This window comes from Melospiza georgiana, chromosome 14 (assembly GCF_028018845.1).
Source record: "Melospiza georgiana isolate bMelGeo1 chromosome 14, bMelGeo1.pri, whole genome shotgun sequence".
Classification (NCBI taxonomy): Eukaryota; Metazoa; Chordata; class Aves; order Passeriformes; family Passerellidae; genus Melospiza; species Melospiza georgiana.
The window spans coordinates 16,939,521-16,958,034 of NC_080443.1; the positions used below are offsets into that span (position 1 = coordinate 16,939,521).

At 43.7% G+C, this 18,514-nt stretch overlaps 1 protein-coding gene across 1 annotated transcript in view; it reads left to right on the forward strand.

The window, feature by feature from the left end:
* The first annotated feature begins 10,900 nt into the window (after nt 1-10,900).
* Nucleotides 10,901-18,514, forward strand: part of CMIP (c-Maf inducing protein) — a 131,273-nt gene continuing 123,659 nt past the window's right edge. Inside the window, exon 1 of the mRNA XM_058034309.1 lies at nt 10,901-11,573. Within this exon, the coding sequence (XP_057890292.1) occupies nt 11,277-11,573 (297 nt within the window). The 5' untranslated portion in view covers nt 10,901-11,276. The remainder of the gene's footprint in view (nt 11,574-18,514) is intronic.

The following is an 18,514-nucleotide window of genomic DNA, read 5'->3' on the forward strand; positions in this document are numbered from 1 at the left end:
AGCTGGACCCTGCACAAGGGCCACCACCTGCACCCCAGACAGGATGGAGAAAAACCTAGGGGCTGGAGAAAAGTGTGGGGGCTGCTGTAGTGTGCTCTGCAAAGAAATTACTTCATGGAAGATAAAGAGGAAAGATGACTGGAAATATGGGGAAAACTTCCTGGAAAGAACAAGTGTGAACAAGATTGTCAAAGGCTTATGAATTTAGTAGGAATTCCTTTTATGAATTTAGTAGGAACTCCTATTATGAATTTAGTAGGACTTCCTCTTATGAATTTAGTAGGAACTCCTATTATTAATTTAGTAGGAATTAATTTTGCAAGTGTCCAAGTGTCTCACGGTCTGAGTCATGCTTTTCTCTGTAAGAAAGATATTATTTTGTTGCAGATAATATTTTCATTTGGTAGTTTTTGTTTGAAGGATCATACATGGGAATGTAAGTTCTAATTTCCTCAGTTTGTTTCACCTTTTCTAGGAAATGTATGCAACAATCAGAGCTGATGCTACTCATGTTTAACAGCACTACAGGGAAGAGTTGTGCTGTGTGGGAGGCCCTCTGCAAACAAAAGATATATAGAGAACTTCCCAGGTATTTCTCAGGAACTGTACTGGATCACAGCCAGATGTCATTGAGAACATAGGTAACAATCCCAGTATTGTCATGTACAAAAATGTTGTGTTCACAGTGTCTGCCTGACAAAGGCCACTCCAAGGTGGCATGGGCACGTTGCTGTCCTCTGAATACCTGGCTACCAATGCTGAAAACTTCTCATTCTGGTGTATCATGATGGTATCTGTGGTCTTGGGTGTGTAACAGCTTCCAAAACAGGAATTACCTTCCTCTTGTTTGAAACAGAGAATGTCACAGTGTGTGGACAGGGCCACTGCTGCTTCCCTGTGTTTTCCCATGTGAGGTGCTGCTGGTTCAGTTGTTTACACTGCAGTTGAACTGGGAGAATAGTGAATAGTGCAGAGAAGGGCTGGTGAGTCAGGCCATGATTAAGTGCAGGAAAACAAGCTGTGTGTGCAAAGTGATCTGGGCACCGGAGCTGGAAAATCCATCCGACCCCTTGTGCTGCTGCTTTGAGGAGACTCCTGTTATGAAAGTGTTCCTGGGCCATTATTCAGACTTATTTTTCAGGGGATGTTGGCATGTTGGGAAACTTTGCATTTACTTCCATTTTAATGTTCTTTTGTTCTGTGTTCTGACTCAGAATAATACCTTGCCCTGTGAGCAGGAATTACAGCTGGAACCAGGGTACAGGACACCAGATACCTTAATCTGGTATCTTAGAAATCTGCCTTACTGATAGCAGTTAGAAATCATTTTCCCTGTCTCTACCCACAGTTTCTCAGGGAATCCTGGGCAAATCTTGTGGAGGTTCTCTCTCCCTGCTTTTATCCTTGCTGGGATCAGATGACGTCTGGCTCCATTGCTTTCTGAGCCTTTGGATAATTTAGTCTTTCCATTTCTCTTCCAGCATGATCTATATGATCCTCCCCTGAGACATTTTAATGTCTGGAATGAACTCCCCCATCTCCTCCAGAGAAGACTGAGGCAGATGATTAACTGTAGCCAAATCTGCCCCTGTTTCTCTCTGAATTATCCCTTACTTCCTCCTCCTTCCTTCCCTTGATTTTAACGAACAACCTCATGAAACATCTGACTTCTTGTTTTTTCTAGGGAAAAATTTTAAACAAAACCACATTCAGACACACAGACACACACACACAAGGCAGACAATGAATGCTCAGAGACAACTAGCAGCATGCTCACAGAGGCAGGCTTATATACAGATACAATGACGTAAATCAACACCCAGAAGCATTTATTAAATTACCCAGATATATACACAGAGGGACAGGCAGATGGGTTAAGGCTGTGTTTTTATTGGTGGATAAATGAAAACATCACTTTAATGCCCACAGGAGAGTATTTTGGAAAAGCAGTGGCAGCAGCAGCAGATTTTAAAGGTGATAATATCTCTTTATTCACTCTTGCAGACTAATTGGCTTGTCCTAGGAAAGGTCAACTACTGCTGCATAGCAAGTGTGAGCCCATTCACATTCATAATCAAAAATCACTGTGAAAACAGCATAGCAGTCAATCCCAAAATCATCCCCTGTTTCCAGGCAAGGAATGGTTCCTGGAATTTGCATCCCTAAACTCCCACTTTTAATTGTTCTGGACAGTCATGACTTCCTTTTCTCTTGCTCAATGATATGAGAACAAACTGAATCCCTGTGCACAGTCACGGGAAGGATTACTCCCAGAACCCAGAACCCAGCTTCACAGCTCTTAATGTATTAAATGCACTTTTCCCTGAATTCCCATCATCCTCCAGGTATGGAGCATTAGCTCCCACACCCAATTAAGGAGACATTTTAGCCACAGATGTAAGTTAACTGAAACTGCTGCATGAATTAAAGTGGACAAATATCTCTCTTTTCAGGTCCACATGCAGGATTTCTCATTAAACACTACTGCTGAGCTAACTGTAATTTCCTGAGATGACCTTGAACCAAGGGACTCACCTGTGTCTCCATTATGGTTACAGAGAGGTGTAAGTTATTTACTATGAGGCCTCTAAACATGACAATTCAGCCCCATCATCCCTGCTTACATCTTCCTAACCACTGTCCCAGTCCTGCTAACTTCACCCAACATTTTCTGTGGTTCTTGTTTCTCTGTTTAATTCAGAAAGTGTTTAGGACTGTCATGATCTTTGCTCTTGACTGCAGGACAAACAAGAGGCCAAACCCCAGCTGCCTGCACTCACAAACAAGGCCTGGAACACACAGAATGCCTTTATTCTCCTGCTGTTGATAATGATAACCCAACCCTGCTCCACACTGCCCACGTTGCATCCACTCCCTTTGCTCCCATCACCTGTGTGGCTGTGGTAAACAGATGTAAATTGATATCTGCCCTGGTGCAATTTGCTGGTGGAGTTAACCAATCCACAAGATGTTTTGCAGCAACAGCTGTACCATCCCTAATGCTCTCAAGGTCTTAGTAAAGGCTCAGGAGCTGGTGCTGGATAGCTGGTGTTTCCCTGCAATGTCTCATTCTGCATTTTTATCTTAAAGCTTTCTATAGCATTAGTGAAGAGCTTAATCCAAATGTACTCTTTTCAGCTTATCTTTTTCATGTTCTGAAAAAAATAGTCTTATATACTGGAAGAATTTATATATCATAGAAAACACCTCCATAATGCAAGGTTGTAGTAGCTCAGAAACTCTGATTTTAATGGTCAGCTTCAGCCTTGGGTGCTATTAAAGTTACAGGCATAAATTGTTTCTTTTTTAATGATTTTTTCTTTGCTTATGATGTGTGATACATTCCTTCTATGCATATGGTACAGTCTGTCTATTACTGACCACCTGTTCTTTTCAGAGAATTCACTTGATTTATCATCTTCTTCCTCTGTTGCATTTCATCTTGGAACTGTCCTAAGCAAATTACTTTATTTTTCCATTTTCTGTTGCCTTTTTTAAGGCCTTCAAGGATATTATACTTTCAAGAAATAATCTATGCTGTGCTGATGGGCAGGTAAAAATGACAAGGTATGTAATGACAAAGTGTTCCTTTAGCTGTATCTGTGAGTCCATAACCATGAAAGATAACCACATGAAATTGATGCACCTCCCTGTCCTTTGTATCTGTTTGTTTAGACTTCTTGGTCCAGGGTCTGTGTTAGATGTATTTACAATGTTCTTAGAACAACAAAGCCTCAGCACTGGGTGATGTGCATTATCATCAGATGGGAGGTGACTTTATAGCCCAGCTCATATTAAGGTAAGGAAAGCACTGTGGAAAGGAAGGAGAGTTTCAGCTGCCTTTTGTGTAACGTTGTTTTGAAGGGATTGTAACACACAAATTTCATTATAAAAGCATCAATTAAGGATGTTTTATCTTCTCTTTCTATGGCACCTCTTCACTGGAGAACGTATGATACTAACCTTGCTAATACTTGATGCTTTTTCTCTATTCTGCTTTTTTTCCTCCCCTTGGTCTTTAAAAAAATAATCCAAGCCTTTCAGCAGTTCATCCACTTCTAATTTCACTTCCCCATTTATTGCTTCAGTGAGAGAAGATACACTTCCCTAATCTGGGGACTACATTTTTCTTTCTTAGCTGTTCTTCCTCTGTTTTGGGGAAACTTCACCTTATTGTGACAAGCTTAGAGCTCTGCATCATACCCCATACTTCCCTTTGAATTTTTATGCTTGGTTGTCTTACTGTGATGTTTTATGTGTGTCAAGAGCTAATAGAGCATTTCAAACTGATTAGCACCTGCAGCTTGGAATGACTAGTAGGGTGTAATCTATTGATGAAATAGGAAATGTTAGCTGGAGGTGGGAACAGTAATGCAGTGTAATGGAAATGGTGACTTTTCACTGCATCCTGCCAAATGATAATTTTTATACACATCCTGATGGCAGTAAGCATGAAAGTAAATGGAGATGGCAGCCTGATGAGAGCTCACCTTTTCCAGGGATTTTTTTCATGCCTGGACATGTGGGTGGCCCTGGAAGAAGGGCATAGGGAGTTTAGAACTGCTGTAAGTTGGAAGGGTGAAGGTGAGGGATACCTAGTGAGCTGTACTGTCTGTTTGGGAGAAGCAAAGCAAGAAAAGAAATTTCAGGCTCTTTCCTCTCTGTATCTTTATCTCTTTCCTACTGACTAATTGGTTTTATTTGCCTCTTTATTTCTATTTGTCCAATTCAGATTTAGATCTGATATTGTAAGAGTTGGGACTTCCTCTTTCCACTGAAATGAATCCCTTTACCACAGAAACTCTGTTAATTCTGCTTCATTTCAGATACATTTAACCTACTTTGTACAGTGCTTCATCCCACTAAATCAGATCTGGGAAAAGTCAGACTGGAGTGCTGCTCAGATCAGCAGATGGCAGGCTCCTTCTAGCAATTGGTACCACCAGCTTCATCCTACATCCCCCTACTTCAGAGCATCTGATGATGACAGGCAGGAAAAAAAGTAATTCTGCATCATGCACTCAAGAGTGTGCTTTATGTCAGTGAGGAATCACAGATATATTTGTCCCCAGGGTCTGCACTGCTCACAGTCAGCCCTGTGCTGTAATGTGCATCCACTGGGAAAGCAAGAACCCAGAGACTGAGTAATTTGGAGAAGAGTAGAAATGTGAATGCCAGAGATGTCAGAGAATTGCAAGCTCACAGCAGAGTCTGATTTCCCACTTACTACTCCTCTGTGAGGTGTCTTTCAGAATTACTGTTAGTCTCAGGAGTGGGTAAGGAGAAATTTGGGAAAAAGAAAGAGCTCCTTGCAAATGTAATCTTTATTTTATGCAACTGTGATCAATGGTGCCCTAATCTAGGCCTTCCTTTCCTCAGGGGCAGCTACTTCTTGCAGGGTGTGTTCCTTTAATCTTTATCTATTTAGGTTTAAATGTTGGTCACCCCTTTTGGGAAGTAATTCAGTTGCCCAGAGTTTTATGACTTACTGAATCCTCTTAACACCATCACACTGATTAATTTAAACACACTTCAAATGCAGGACTTCTGGCATTACTGAGACTTCATCTCTTTGATGTTTTAGGTGTTTGCTTGAATGTGTTGTATTCCCCAGTTTCTCTAAAGAGTGGCTTAAAAGTATTTTTTAACAATACAGTATTGTTATGAAAATGAGCTGACTAGTGAGTCCATAGCAGGAATTTGCTCTGAGTCAACAGTGGCAATTTGCAAGCATTGACTAATGAATTCCATAATCCAGGCAGCACCTCTGTGAATAAGGGAAGAAAGCTCCATTATCTCTAATATGCATCAAGGATCCAAACATGAGAGGAGCAGCTGCTGTGTAAGAGTCTAAACGGATATTGAATACAATTTGGGAATTCCTGCTCCTTGTTGCTGTGCTTGGAAAAGCCATAATCTCACATCTTTGAACAGACAACTCCCAGGGATGTGCTCAGCAAACAAGGGAAGTGGGTTTTTATTTGTTACAGAAAGCATGACTGTGGTAGGCCCTTACAGCCTCTGACAGAAAATTTCAGTGAGAGACAGTAAAAGGAGATTGATCTTTTCTTCCCTCTTTGAGAAAAGAGTTTGCCAAGTCATGTATTAATGTTGCAACAATGTCAAAGGAACCAGGAGTAATTAATAGTGTAGTAAGTGATTATGATTCCTTTTTCTTGTTTTCTCTTTTAGAACATACAACAGACCTGCAGAGCCCCTGTGGGGACAGTGGTCAGCACATCCCCTGTTGAGGTATCTAATTGTGTGTGTCTGGCCCTTGCCACAGCTGCTCTGTCACAGCTTGACAGGTATCCACTGCAGGGGTTTACACCCAGACAAGGTGACTTTAGTCAATATCTTTTTTCTGCAAAGGTTTTGGCATTTCAAGTGTTTTTTCATGAGTGTTCCAAGCCCCTCACCACTCTGAAACCTGTGCTAGTGGCACTGAGCTCTTGACACAAATTGCTGCTTTCTTTTCCTTCAGAATATCACATTTCTTTTGTTTCTAAGACATGGTTGTAGGTGGGTGTTACTAAGCTTAAGAAGGTATTTCAGGAGACTGCTTCTGTGTGAGCAACCAGAAATGACCTGTGCAGAACACCTGATGGAACTGGGTGTAGATCTCCAAAACACCAAATGCTGGAACTGCATAAAAAGTAGCAGTTTTTTCCTAAGACTAGAATCCCAGGTATTTGCAAATGATTGTGTTAATGCTCTTTCCTGGCTTTACAGACATACAACTGAGCAGAAGAATATTCTGAATAATATATGTCACAACTGAATTGGTTTTGGAAAAGGGGGGAAAAAAAGTCTGTTGCTGACCCAGAAGCCTTATCTGCTCTAACCTGGTAGGTTTAGCTCCAGTGGGTGTATCCATGGTGGATATCCCAGGTTTCCAGGCTACAGTGTCTTTCAGGAAGCCATGCTTCTGTTTACAAAGCCTATTATGAAATGGCAGTGAATAATAAAAAGAGGGCAAGATACAAAGAAGTGCAAATGAAAGGGCAGAGTCCAGGAGTAGGGTACAGAACTGGCAGGTGGGTCTGAATTGCCCTTCTGTCAATCTCCTGTCTTCTGGAGAAAATCTTTATCTCTGCTCACTTCCTTGCCAGCCCCACTTTTTACTTTTGGTCCAATTGCCCTGATATTTCTGCAGAGTAGAACAAATCTCTCTCTATCTCCTTCCCTATTCAAATTTGATCTGTACCTAGAGGCCCTGACTTAAAGTAGCTTCTACTTGGTAGTAGTATCAAAAATAATGAATAAACTATTCAATTTTCACTTTCAGAGGTTGTGTTTCCCGTGTAGCAGAGAAATGAAGTATTTCACTGAAAACCTCACAAATTCTTGAATTATTCAAAACTGGTATCATGCCCAGAAGCACCTTATGAGTAGCTAGAAGTATATTTTCACTGATATGCTTTTTATTGTGAATTATATGCTCAGTGTTTATTATTTAAATGAATGATTGTCTCATATTCACAAGAAATTTCTGGTTTAATTTGCACATTTGGGGGGAAAAAAAACCCCACACAGCAATTCCCCAAACACCACCTTGAAATACTGCCAAGCATGTATACCTGAGATGTCTGTTGTGCTGCATGGAGCCAGAAGGGGAAGTCTGGAAGAACAAAAAAGCCAGGATTGCAACTGATCCAACTTCTGTTTGCTATAATTGATAGGAGAGATGAGGAAGGGTGTTAATTTTAACGTGCTCAGCCCTGGGTCACACACTGGCTATTTATTGCAGGTTGGATGGCTGATGTGCATTTTGGTGAGCTGGGCAGCCAGCAGCCTGTTTCAATTTCACCTGTCTAGACAGGGTTTTGGGTTGCCCTGTTCTGGCAGGCAATGTGAGATTTCGTGCCTTGATCTTATCGTGCTGTGCTGAGTTTACTTCAGAGAGAAGAACACCTGCAGCCTGAGAGTGGGGACTCAGGGGGAGCTGCAAATGCACACCATTTGGATCTCTGTCCTTGACAGGTGTTTCTAGGAGTCGCTTTTGCAGTGTCTCAGTGGGTTTCAACACTTTGGAATGGTGGATTTCCAGACTTGGATCCTTTCAGGTAACTCGTGGGTCGATCGCTACAGACCAGCCTTTATTTTTCGCTGCTTTCTGTGGAACACAAGTGGAAAACAACTGCTCTAATTCGCCAGGAAATTCACTTAAGGACACCAGACTCTTACATAATGTCCTCCCATTGTTGAGCTGCTCTCAGAGAGGACAACTGTGGTAGATTCAAAGCAGTGGTTTGAGCAGGTGGCTCATTTGCACAGACTCTCACTGGAATAGTCCCACTGGTTTTATTTCTGAGTGAGGTGCTGGTGCAGGTGAGTGGATGAGAACAGTCCTACTATCAACATGATTATCATTTGTACCAGAACAGTGCCTGGGGTCAAACAAGAACAGGTCTCCCTTGTACCAGGCACCCTATGAACTCCTGGAAACAGACAGTTCCTGCACTGAAAACTTGCATCTAAACAAAGCTTAGATGTCCTTTTCTACTTTGGTTGCAAGTATTTTTTATTATGGTTTTTATGGCATCCATATTTATAGGTATGAGTAGGTCTGGGTTTGTTTCATGGTAAATGCCTGTGTCATTCACTCCTTGCAGTATATGGTGTACAGAGCTCTGTGGGAACTGCCTGTGATGTTTGCTGCACAATGACCAGTCACTTTGTTTAAGTTCAGGAGGTAGGTGGTTACCAGGACTATGAGATACTGATAATTTGAACCTCTATAAAAGAGATTTTTGTCTTCCTGTTGGTTGTATTATGTCATTAAATGAGTAGCTTTCTTCTAACCTTTGCCAAGTTGCATAATTCTGCATTGTTTTATCAACTGGTACTTGGGAGTACTCTGGATACTTCCTTGCTTTTTATAAATAATTTTGATGCTAACATGCAACAAAAGCCTCCCTCAAATTTGCTAGTAATTGATAGGTTAAAAAACCTTCCTTTCTGAAAGTGTTTAGGCAGCAATTCTCCTGTCAGATGCAATCCTATTTCAACAGAACAGCGCTGTAACAACACACGTGATGGACACGCTCGCTGTAATTGTGGTCCAGCCAGTCATGTATTGTCTTTGACAGCAGCCACTACAAAAGGTTTTATGGCAAAGGCTCCCAAGCCCTTCCAGTAGCAGCTTGCCTGTCCAACAGATAATCCGTGTGTGACTCGTGATGCAAATGGATCAGATGAAAGAGCTTTCTCTGGGGTGGGCTGGTGACACTGCCCGCAACTGCTGGCACCTCTCTTGGCATGGTGACCTATCTGAGAGCTATTGCACGGGGACATGCCACTAGACACAAAGTCAGGGCACACACACACTGGAAAAATTGTCTCACCACAGAGCAAACCCTCTCTCAACCTCCCTCAGTCAGAAGTGAGCTTATACTTTTCAGTATTTCAAGTATAAAGGTTTATACTTTCTCTGAATATGTTGCAAGCACAATCTAAAACAGCCCTGTAAATTCCTTCTACATTCTGGAGCTTGATAATACTCATTGTGAGGGGTCCTGCAGTTCAATGGCATCTGCATGTGTTAGATAAAATGTATTTTTTTTTTTAATTGGTCCCAACCTGGTTGTGCAAATGAGGATATTGGAAACAAGATCTGAGTTCTACCACTGAGATAAAAAAGCAAGAACCGATGGTATCATTTCTCTGGGCACAGCATCCATATTGCACACAGCATCCCTCAGCTGTTAAGCCGTTTAGAGGGGCTTAGAAGGGAGTTGGATATTTCAATGCCCTTTTTTTCTTTTTAAATAAAGGATTGTGCTGCTTTGCCGACGATCAGAGGACACTCCACACCCTGATCAGCACAGAGAAGGCGCTGCTCTCTCCGGGCTTCCCAGGGCTGCTGCACTGGGGAGCGCAGCCATTCCCAGTTTCCCCACAAAGGCAGAGGAAAGGGAATGTCACTGCTGAAGTGCCAGCAGCCTGGCACGGGCTTCCTCGGCCGTTCTCTGCAGGGGTTGTACAAGAGCTTAACGCTGGAGCGAGGATGCTCAAAACTCAGCCTGCGATGATTTGTCACCCTCAAGGAGAGGTGGTGACAACCCCTGCTCCCTGCCCGGCTCCTGCGGGGGCTGCGGGAAGGGGACACGGACCGCACCGGGGCTTCCCCGCAGGATGGAGGGGCCTGGGGTGCCGCGCACCTCCAATCCTGCCCAGCCTCATGCCCCGCGCTAGGCGAGGTTTAGCTTGGACCTTAGAAGGGATTTCTTCACAAAAAGGGTGACTGGGCATCGGAACGGGCTGCCCAGGGAGCTGCTGGCACCACCGTCCCTGGAGGTGTTTAAGGAAAAGACAGGACACGGCGCTCGGTGCCGCGGTCGGGCTGACGAGGCGGCGTTCGCTCGCAGGTCGGAGCCGATGATCTCAGAGGTCTTTTCCAGCCCGAACGATCCCGCGGCTCCGTGAGGGGCGCGGCGCTTCCCGCGCACCTCCCGCGGCCGCCGCTGCCCGGAGCGGCTCCGCGGCCATTGACGTCAGGCAGGGCGGCACGTGACGGCGGCGGGGCCAATCGCGGCGCGCGGAGCCGCTCCGGCAGAGGGGCTGTGTCGGCAGCGCCCGCCGCTCCCGCCGCCTCCTCCTCCTCCTCCTCCTCCTGCCGCGGCGGCGGCGGCGGCGGCGCGCGTGGGGACCCGCACACACAGACACGCACACACAGAGGCAGGCACGCTCACACACACTCACACCCGCTCCCACGGGCGCGCACCCGCACACACATACATACATACATACATACATGCACGCGCGCCGCCGCACGCTCCCGCGCACACGCCCCGGGGGGAAGGAAGGAGCCGCTGCCGGACGCCCCGCAGCCCCCATCGCCGCCGCCGCCGTCAGGAGCCCCCCGCGCCGCCACCGCCGCCACCACCGCCGGCTTTTGTCCGCCGCCCCCGCGGGAGCCGACCCTCCGCTCGGCCGGCGCCCGCCCGGCAGCATGGACGCGGCGCTGTGACCCGCCGGGGGCGGATTGGGAAGTTTGAATAAGGATTTTATCGCTTCCCTTTCCCCCTTCTCGCCTCGGTGCGGCTCAGTCCCTACCCCCATCTTCCCCGACAGATTTTGTTGTTTTGTTTTTATTTTTTTTCTTCAGCGTGCATTTTTTTTTCCATCTACCGCGTGGGGTTGGATTTTTTTTTTTTTTTGTTATAGTTCTTTTTGAATTTTATTTTCTTTGGTCGTACCCGTCTCTACCCGCCGTAGAGACCGTTCCCCGCGGGCGGCCGAGCGCCACCCCCGACCCGGCCCGCGGGGCTGCCATGGATCGCACCGGCGGCTCCGGCGGGGGCAGCGACCGCAGGCAGCCCGAGGAGAGCAAGCCGCTGCTGGGCGAGATGTCCGCTCCCGAGGGGAATAAAATGGGTGCCGCGCCGTGCCGGAGAGCCCTGCTCCACTGCAACGGCATGAGGTACAAGCTGCTGCAGGAGGGGGACATCCAGGTGTGTGTCATCCGGCACCCCCGGACGTTTCTCAGCAAGATCCTCACCTCCAAGTTCCTGCGGCGGTGGGAGCCGCACCACTTGACCCTGGCGGACAACAGCGTCGCCTCGGCCACGGTAAGAGCCCGCCCGGCTCCGGCGGCCCCGCCGCGGGGCATCCGCGGGGCCCGGGGGATGCCCGAGCCCTCAGTCCCCGGGCGGCCGGGCCGGGCTGGAACCGCCGGTGGGCGAGGGGGGGATCGGCCCCACTGGGTTCCGGAATGCCGGCGAAAATCCTGAAAGGATTTTTTTTTCTCCTTGTTCGTAAGCCTGTGGATGTTTATTTTTGCAGTTTCGGTGTTGGGTTTTTTTTTGTTATTATTTTCAGAGCAAGGCTACTATTGCTGTTATTATTGTTGTTGAATTTTTGCTCATTTATTAAAAAAAAAAAAAAATCCTTCCCTCTCAACACGATCCCGACATACAGTCACCATTCCGAGCCCTTTGTATCCGAAACCAAAGTCGGCAGATACCTGCTGGCACCTTGGCCAAGTTGGAGGTGAGGGAGGTGGAGGATGCTTTAAATTCGAGAGCCGAGGCTCGGGTTGTGCGCGGACTTTGCTGTGGTTCAGGCCTGCTCTGGGGACTCTGCTTTGGCGGTCACATAACCTGCCCGGATACAGGCAGTGTGATTGGAAAATATGGAGATTTCTTCAGGGTTTTTCTTCCTGCTGGAAAATGATGCAAGAGAAAAAAATGCGAGGTGGTGATATCAGCGTTACAGAAGATGTACTATAGACGGATGCAGTCTTGAAAAATATGATTTATATTTTCATATCGGACTTTAAATTTAATGGCCAATGTTATTTGAATATTTGTGGAGTATATAGAGTGATTACACAGATTTTATCTAATAAGCGATTAACAAAATATATTTTACACTGATCTTTAATCAGTCGGCACTTGGATTCTGTCTTTTTTTGATTTATATGTAAATGTCTCATTTTTCTCAATGGCTTCATTCTGGCCTTCCTATAGGACACTGATACGAGAGAGTGGATTGGCTTTTGTGTAGATTTCTGTTAATGGTGAATTTCAATGGATTTCATCCAGCCTGTGCTGTGCTCGGAGGTTGGGTTTTTTCACACTTTGGTACACAGACATAGCATGTGTAAATGTCTCTTCTGCATCATGCTCTGCTCTGAAGTATTCAGAGCAGGTTTTCAGTGGGAGCTACTTTAACCTTCAGGTAGGCCAGCTGCCTGTTCTCACAGAGCTCCTTTGTGCCACAATGACATCTCTGCTTGCTGTTTCCACTGGGCTCTCGAGGATGTTTCAAAGGGAATATTTTCTTTCTTTGATAGAACTACTGCTTAAAGGGAGAAGCGAGATTTGGTCGAGCGCTGTTGGAGAAAGCTCCTGAGAGACACAAGCACGAGGAGTTTTTGCAGTTCTTCATTTTGTTGAGATACCATCATTGTGGAGGGGGAGTTGAATATTAGTGGGGATGAGGCATTTTCCTGGCAGTATCCATAGCTGATTATTTCCAAGCCGAGGAGGAGGATAGGGGTAGAGAGAGGCATGATCACGCTTCAGATGTTGTTCTCTGCAATGTGGCAGTACCAGGCATGAAGTTGTGTTTTTACAGGACACGTCAAACTCTGCTCGCTGGCAAAGCTGTCACCAGCGAAACCATCTCTGAAAAGATTTCTGAAGTCCTGTGGGGCTGTGCTTTAATTAATGTTGAGGTGTTCTCATTCCTAATTATTTTATGTGTCTAAATAGCAAGAAGATAGCAAAGCATTGTGCGTAGCATTGCAGGCTCCATTTTGTTGAGCAGTGCTCTTCGTGCTTGGTCTTGTGCCTTATCATTTTTTCCCAGTGCTAACTCACCCTACAAATAGGGTTGATCACAGAAATACCTGTGCTTTATTGTTTCAAGTAGTGTCTTTGGTTTCCAGGGGGTAATTAGGGCACAAGGATAAGATCTGCATTCACTTGTTGCCTGACTGTGGGTAGGTTTAGTAGGCATCTTTCAGACCTTGGTTCTGTGATACACCTACATTTTAATCTTTTTCATTTCAAGCTGGAAATGCGTGATTTAAGCAAAATCTCTGGTAGTTTAACACCCACCCCCTACAGAAGTGGGGTACAGGCACAATGCCAAAACCTCCTCAAACTGGAGGTAGATATTTGAATGCAACTAATTTGGTTTTCAAGAGCTGCAGAAAAATATCCATTCTGCCCATTGAGAGTGGCCGTTGGGAGCACTCAACAGCTTTGATAACAAGGTCATTTTTACACATGGGGCTTTCGACAGGCAGGATGCTTTATGAGCAGCCAGTAATTAACCTTCACATCATCCCTTTGCAAATCCTCTGGCATGACGAGTTTTACTGCATTCTATATAACACGAATAAAATTGAACAGGAAAATAACATCACTTTGTTTTGCATTTGAAAGCAAAAGTTGTAATGACAGCTAAATCCAGATCTGGCAAATTATGTCCCTGAGACCAGAGGATAAGTTATTTGTTGATTCTAGGCACTTTATGTCCTTTTTATTGTCACTTGAGACATACATTAGAATTAAATTCTTCTCCCCACAAGCTCTTACTTGTCAATCCCTGGGCTGCAATATAGAAGTTAGCATTAGTTTGTGTATGGATTATTCATCTATAGTTTATTCCATGAGTAGACATGGTATGTGCCCACATATATAAGTCTGAATAATGAGACTCAACCTACTTTTTTTTGAGAGATAACCAGTTTTGTTGTTTATTTAGGCAGCTACAATTTTTGTGCTGACAAGATAGTTTTTGGTAGCAAAAGTGCTATGTAAGAATGCAATGGAGCAACTGTTAGGCCATCTTACTTTAGCAAAAGTGTCTGGAAAAAAATGATGTTCTCTATAAAGTGCATTTTTTGACATGATGACAAGTGACTGTTACAATTAAAATAATGTTAATAAAATAATAATAATAAAATTAGTGTATTCTGAATTGGCATATACACCCAGTTAACAAATGCAGAAAGGTATTAATTGTGGGCAGTCCCATAACTGTAGGTGTTAGGACTTCATCTGATTTGTGTGTGTTTCCATTGTTTGTGCCATGTTTTCATTTCTCAAAGAATTGCTTAAATATAGCACAGTGTCACCATTACAGTTTCACTCGCATCATGTCCAGGGTTTCATTCTGGTTAAAGATTTTTTGGAGAAAGTGAATACAGATCTGTAGCTTTTTTTCTGTTATGTTTTGTTACTGTAAATGCTAAAGTCCCAGTAGGAAATTTTGACACTTAAAAACTTTGTTTGTCAGACAGCAGCTTGCCTGGGGATGAATTTGACTTTCTCCCCCATGGGAGGAATAATGTTTATTTTATAAACACCTACCAAACTCAAATGTAGCACCCTTACTAATTTTTTTTTTTTCACCAGTGAGACCTGTCCTTGCACAGCTTGAGGGGCAGTGGGGCAGTGATAGTAAAAACAAATACAGAAACAAAGTGAAATGTAATATTTCTTACTTCTTTTCTTTTTTGGGAGGGGCAGGGTGGGGTTAGGAGTAACCCTTTCTTCGGGAGAAACGTGCAGTTTGATTTTCAGTAGTTCAGACATAGGTGTCGTGGCTGTTCTGTCTCTTTCGTGTCCCTTTCATTCTTTCCCTTGCACAGGTGGGTTGTAGATGTTGAGGGCAGTGAGTTTTAAAGTCCTGGGCTGCTGGCAGGACTTGTGATACATATGTATGTGCAGCAGACAAGGAAAGAATAAATAAGTGATTCATTGTCTCTGCCTAGGGATGACCTCTCTAATTCCCATCTGGGAAGATAAGGCTTTATTGAAACCTTGAAGTTACTCATTAATATCCCTCAAGGAGGTGGAAGCTTTGTCTTTTCATGCCCATTTCACATTTCTCGGTGTTGCCCTGGCAGGTGGGTTGGGTGTAATGTAAATGTTTTGTTCAAAGCTGGTGGCAATCCTGGACAGACTTGAGTTTCTTTTAAACATTTTGCTGTACAGACATGATGTGTGAGGATAATGGTTTATTGACAGGCTGGCTAATTGTAAATGCATTTGAAACAAGAATGTAAGTGGATTAGGGAACTGCATTTGTGTTTTCTTCTAGAGACAAGAACATACCCAGTTAATATTAAATGAGGCAGGGCAGAATGATCTGTTTCAAAGAGGAGAAGTGGAGTAGAAAATTGTCTTCTAATTGTTTTTTAAAATTCAACAATTCTGCTACTGCATTTGTTTCAGCATGCTATTACATGTCTTTCCTTCCTTATTTTGGTAAAGATAGAGCAAAAATTCCTATCAAGCTGGACTCATTGTTTACTTTAGCACAGATTCCCATTAGTTAGAAAAACACACTTTTAAAAATTAAATTTCCCTTTAAAAACAATTAGCTCAAGTGGGAAGTATTATGCAGAGCTCAAAAGTTTCAAAACAATCTCACAAGAAAAATTTTTTAAAGCTTTCCTGAAAAAGGAGTATTGTGGTATTATCCAGATTGCAAGTAGAATTAATATGAATTTATAATAATAATAAACAATTTAGTAAACCAAGTGCTGTCTTCAAGTCCTGCACTATTGATGAGGCTCTGCATATGTGACTTCAAACTAGATTCGTGTATCTGCCATCATTACATGTATAAATAATATGTATAAATAACAAAGAAATTTTAGATTTTTTAATTTGTTATAATAATGGAAGGATAAATTAACATTTATATTGAATATTTTTTATGGTTTACTGTTACAGGTGCTGGCTTTCATTTCATGAGAAGTGGTACCTATAGGTTTTGTGTGTACATATATTTGCTTGTTCTGGGTTGCTGCTGTCTCCCAGGTATTTGGCTCAAGTGCATCAGAAAGAGCACTGAGTGCCATAATTTGCATAAAAGCCATGACAATTTAGAATTCTCTGCAAATTGAGAACAAATTGCTCCATGTTATCTGTACTGATGAAATTGAGATTCTCTTTCACAAGTGAAGGCAGGCATGTGCCTGCATTAACAAACCCCAAATTTTTCTGAAGACCTGGTGATTTAATGGAATATTGCTTTGCTGTGACAAACTTATTTTATTGCTGTATTAGTTAGCAGTTTGACATATGAAAACCTAAAATGATATTTCTTTAAAGTTGTTTAATGCCTATCAAACATACCTTTGCATATATAGTTCCTGCAGTGGTTAAAAAGCATATTTATAAGTCAGTAGTGTTAAGGTATGTGTTTATGTGTCACAGAGCATATATAAAATATGAAAACAGAAGCTATATTCATTGACAGAGTGAGAGCTCTCAGGGCTATTAGTGTTAGCAGCCAGCCAGTAAATTTTACATGTTCAGGAACATAAATAAAAAGGACACTCAGAAATACTTGTGCCTCATTTTTCCTTTTGGCTGGGGAGTAAAGATGTGGTGCTAGTAGCTAGGTGGTGGTAATAGTCCCCATGGGAGAGGCTCTAAATTGCCTCTGCTCCTCACTGGGACCTGATCCTGCAGCAAAGCAGGGCCTGCAGGAGCTCACATCCCTCACAGGGCTGGGCCTTTCTGGAGCTCTGAATAATACTTTATGTATTTTTTTGTGGTGGAACATCATAACTGTGGTTATAGTAGTGATGGGAAGAGTGTGCTGGATCCTCCAAGGTGGGGTGAAGTCCTTCTAGGAAGGGATGTGCTGCCCAGAGAGGCTGGGCTGCCCCTGGGTCCCTGGCAGTGTGCAAGGCCAGCTTGGACAGGGCTTGGAACAACCTGGACTCGTGGAAGGTGTCCCTGCCCGTGGCAGGGCATGGAATCCTTAAAGGATTCCTAAAGGTCCCTTCCAACCCAAACCACTTCATGATTCTGTGAAGCTCAACAAGAATGTTTGGTTTTTCAGAGGTAAAAGGCTGAGTCCCATCTGCATCGATGTTCCAGTGTGCTGGGTTGGGTTTGCTTTGTTAGCTGCTCTGGGAGAACAGAGGCTGAAGGTCTCCCCAAAAATCATTCACAGAACTGTGTGCACTGAGGGGCCTTTTTGGAGGAAAAAGCTGTTAGATTTAGTACATAGAAAAGAGTGATTGTTGGGGAACTGTTCAATTTATTGCATATAATTTGTTGGTACTTTTGAAGTTCCTAGGTAACAGATGATTTTAACATGATACAATTTCCTTCTATGTTAATAAGTATGGCTAACCTAATAGGGTTTTAGTCATCTCCTCATATAGGATTTATGAGAAAAGAGACCTACCTCAAATAGTTCAAGCCTTTTGGAGTCTTTAGAAGTAATTAGATTGTGGCTTGCATGGGTAGATTGTGGCTTGTCTATTGGTGTTTTGAGCAGTGCTAGTTGCATCAGTTTGGTTCTGTGTGTTCACAGATAACATAGTGCTTGATTCCACAAACAGCCAGGTGTTGGAGGATGATTGATACTTCAGCATGTATAATCCATTCAGAGAGCTTGTGCATGTATGTGCACTCAATAAAATAACTTTTTTTGCACCGTCTGCCGATGCAGTGTCATTGGCAGCAGCGCTGGCTGAGTCAGCCCTGGCCTGTGCCGTTCATTTCTCCATCTGTGCCATACCCTGTCAATCCATCCTTGGTAAATGCTTAACAGTTTGCAGGGTCAGGTTGAGAAAAATCTCTGTGAGCTGGCTGGGGAGCACTCTCTCTGTTTGAACCTTTTGCAGGTTTGTTGTGTGCCTTTTCACTGGATCAGGCAGGTGATGTGTTTCAGTGCACAGCCCGCCAGACCGCTGAGGAAGAGGAGAGCGGGAAACATGGCAGGCTGGAATCTGTGCCAAAAAAAATGTATTATTAAATCATTGCGTAAAATTTTCCTGTTTTGCACAATATGTAAGAATGCAGGGACAACACCAGGAAAGGGAAAAGACAATTGAAAAGCATACATTATAACTGATCACGTCAGTGGTGAATGAAGTTTTAGCTCTTGTGGTTGTGGAGGAAAACACGCAGTCAGAACCAGATGCTAAGTTAAAAGGCCTTTACTTCATAGGCTTAAAAATCAGGAGCATTTAACAATACTCTCTAGGTTTTGGGAGAGGGGGACTCGTGTTCCAGGATTTGTGGTG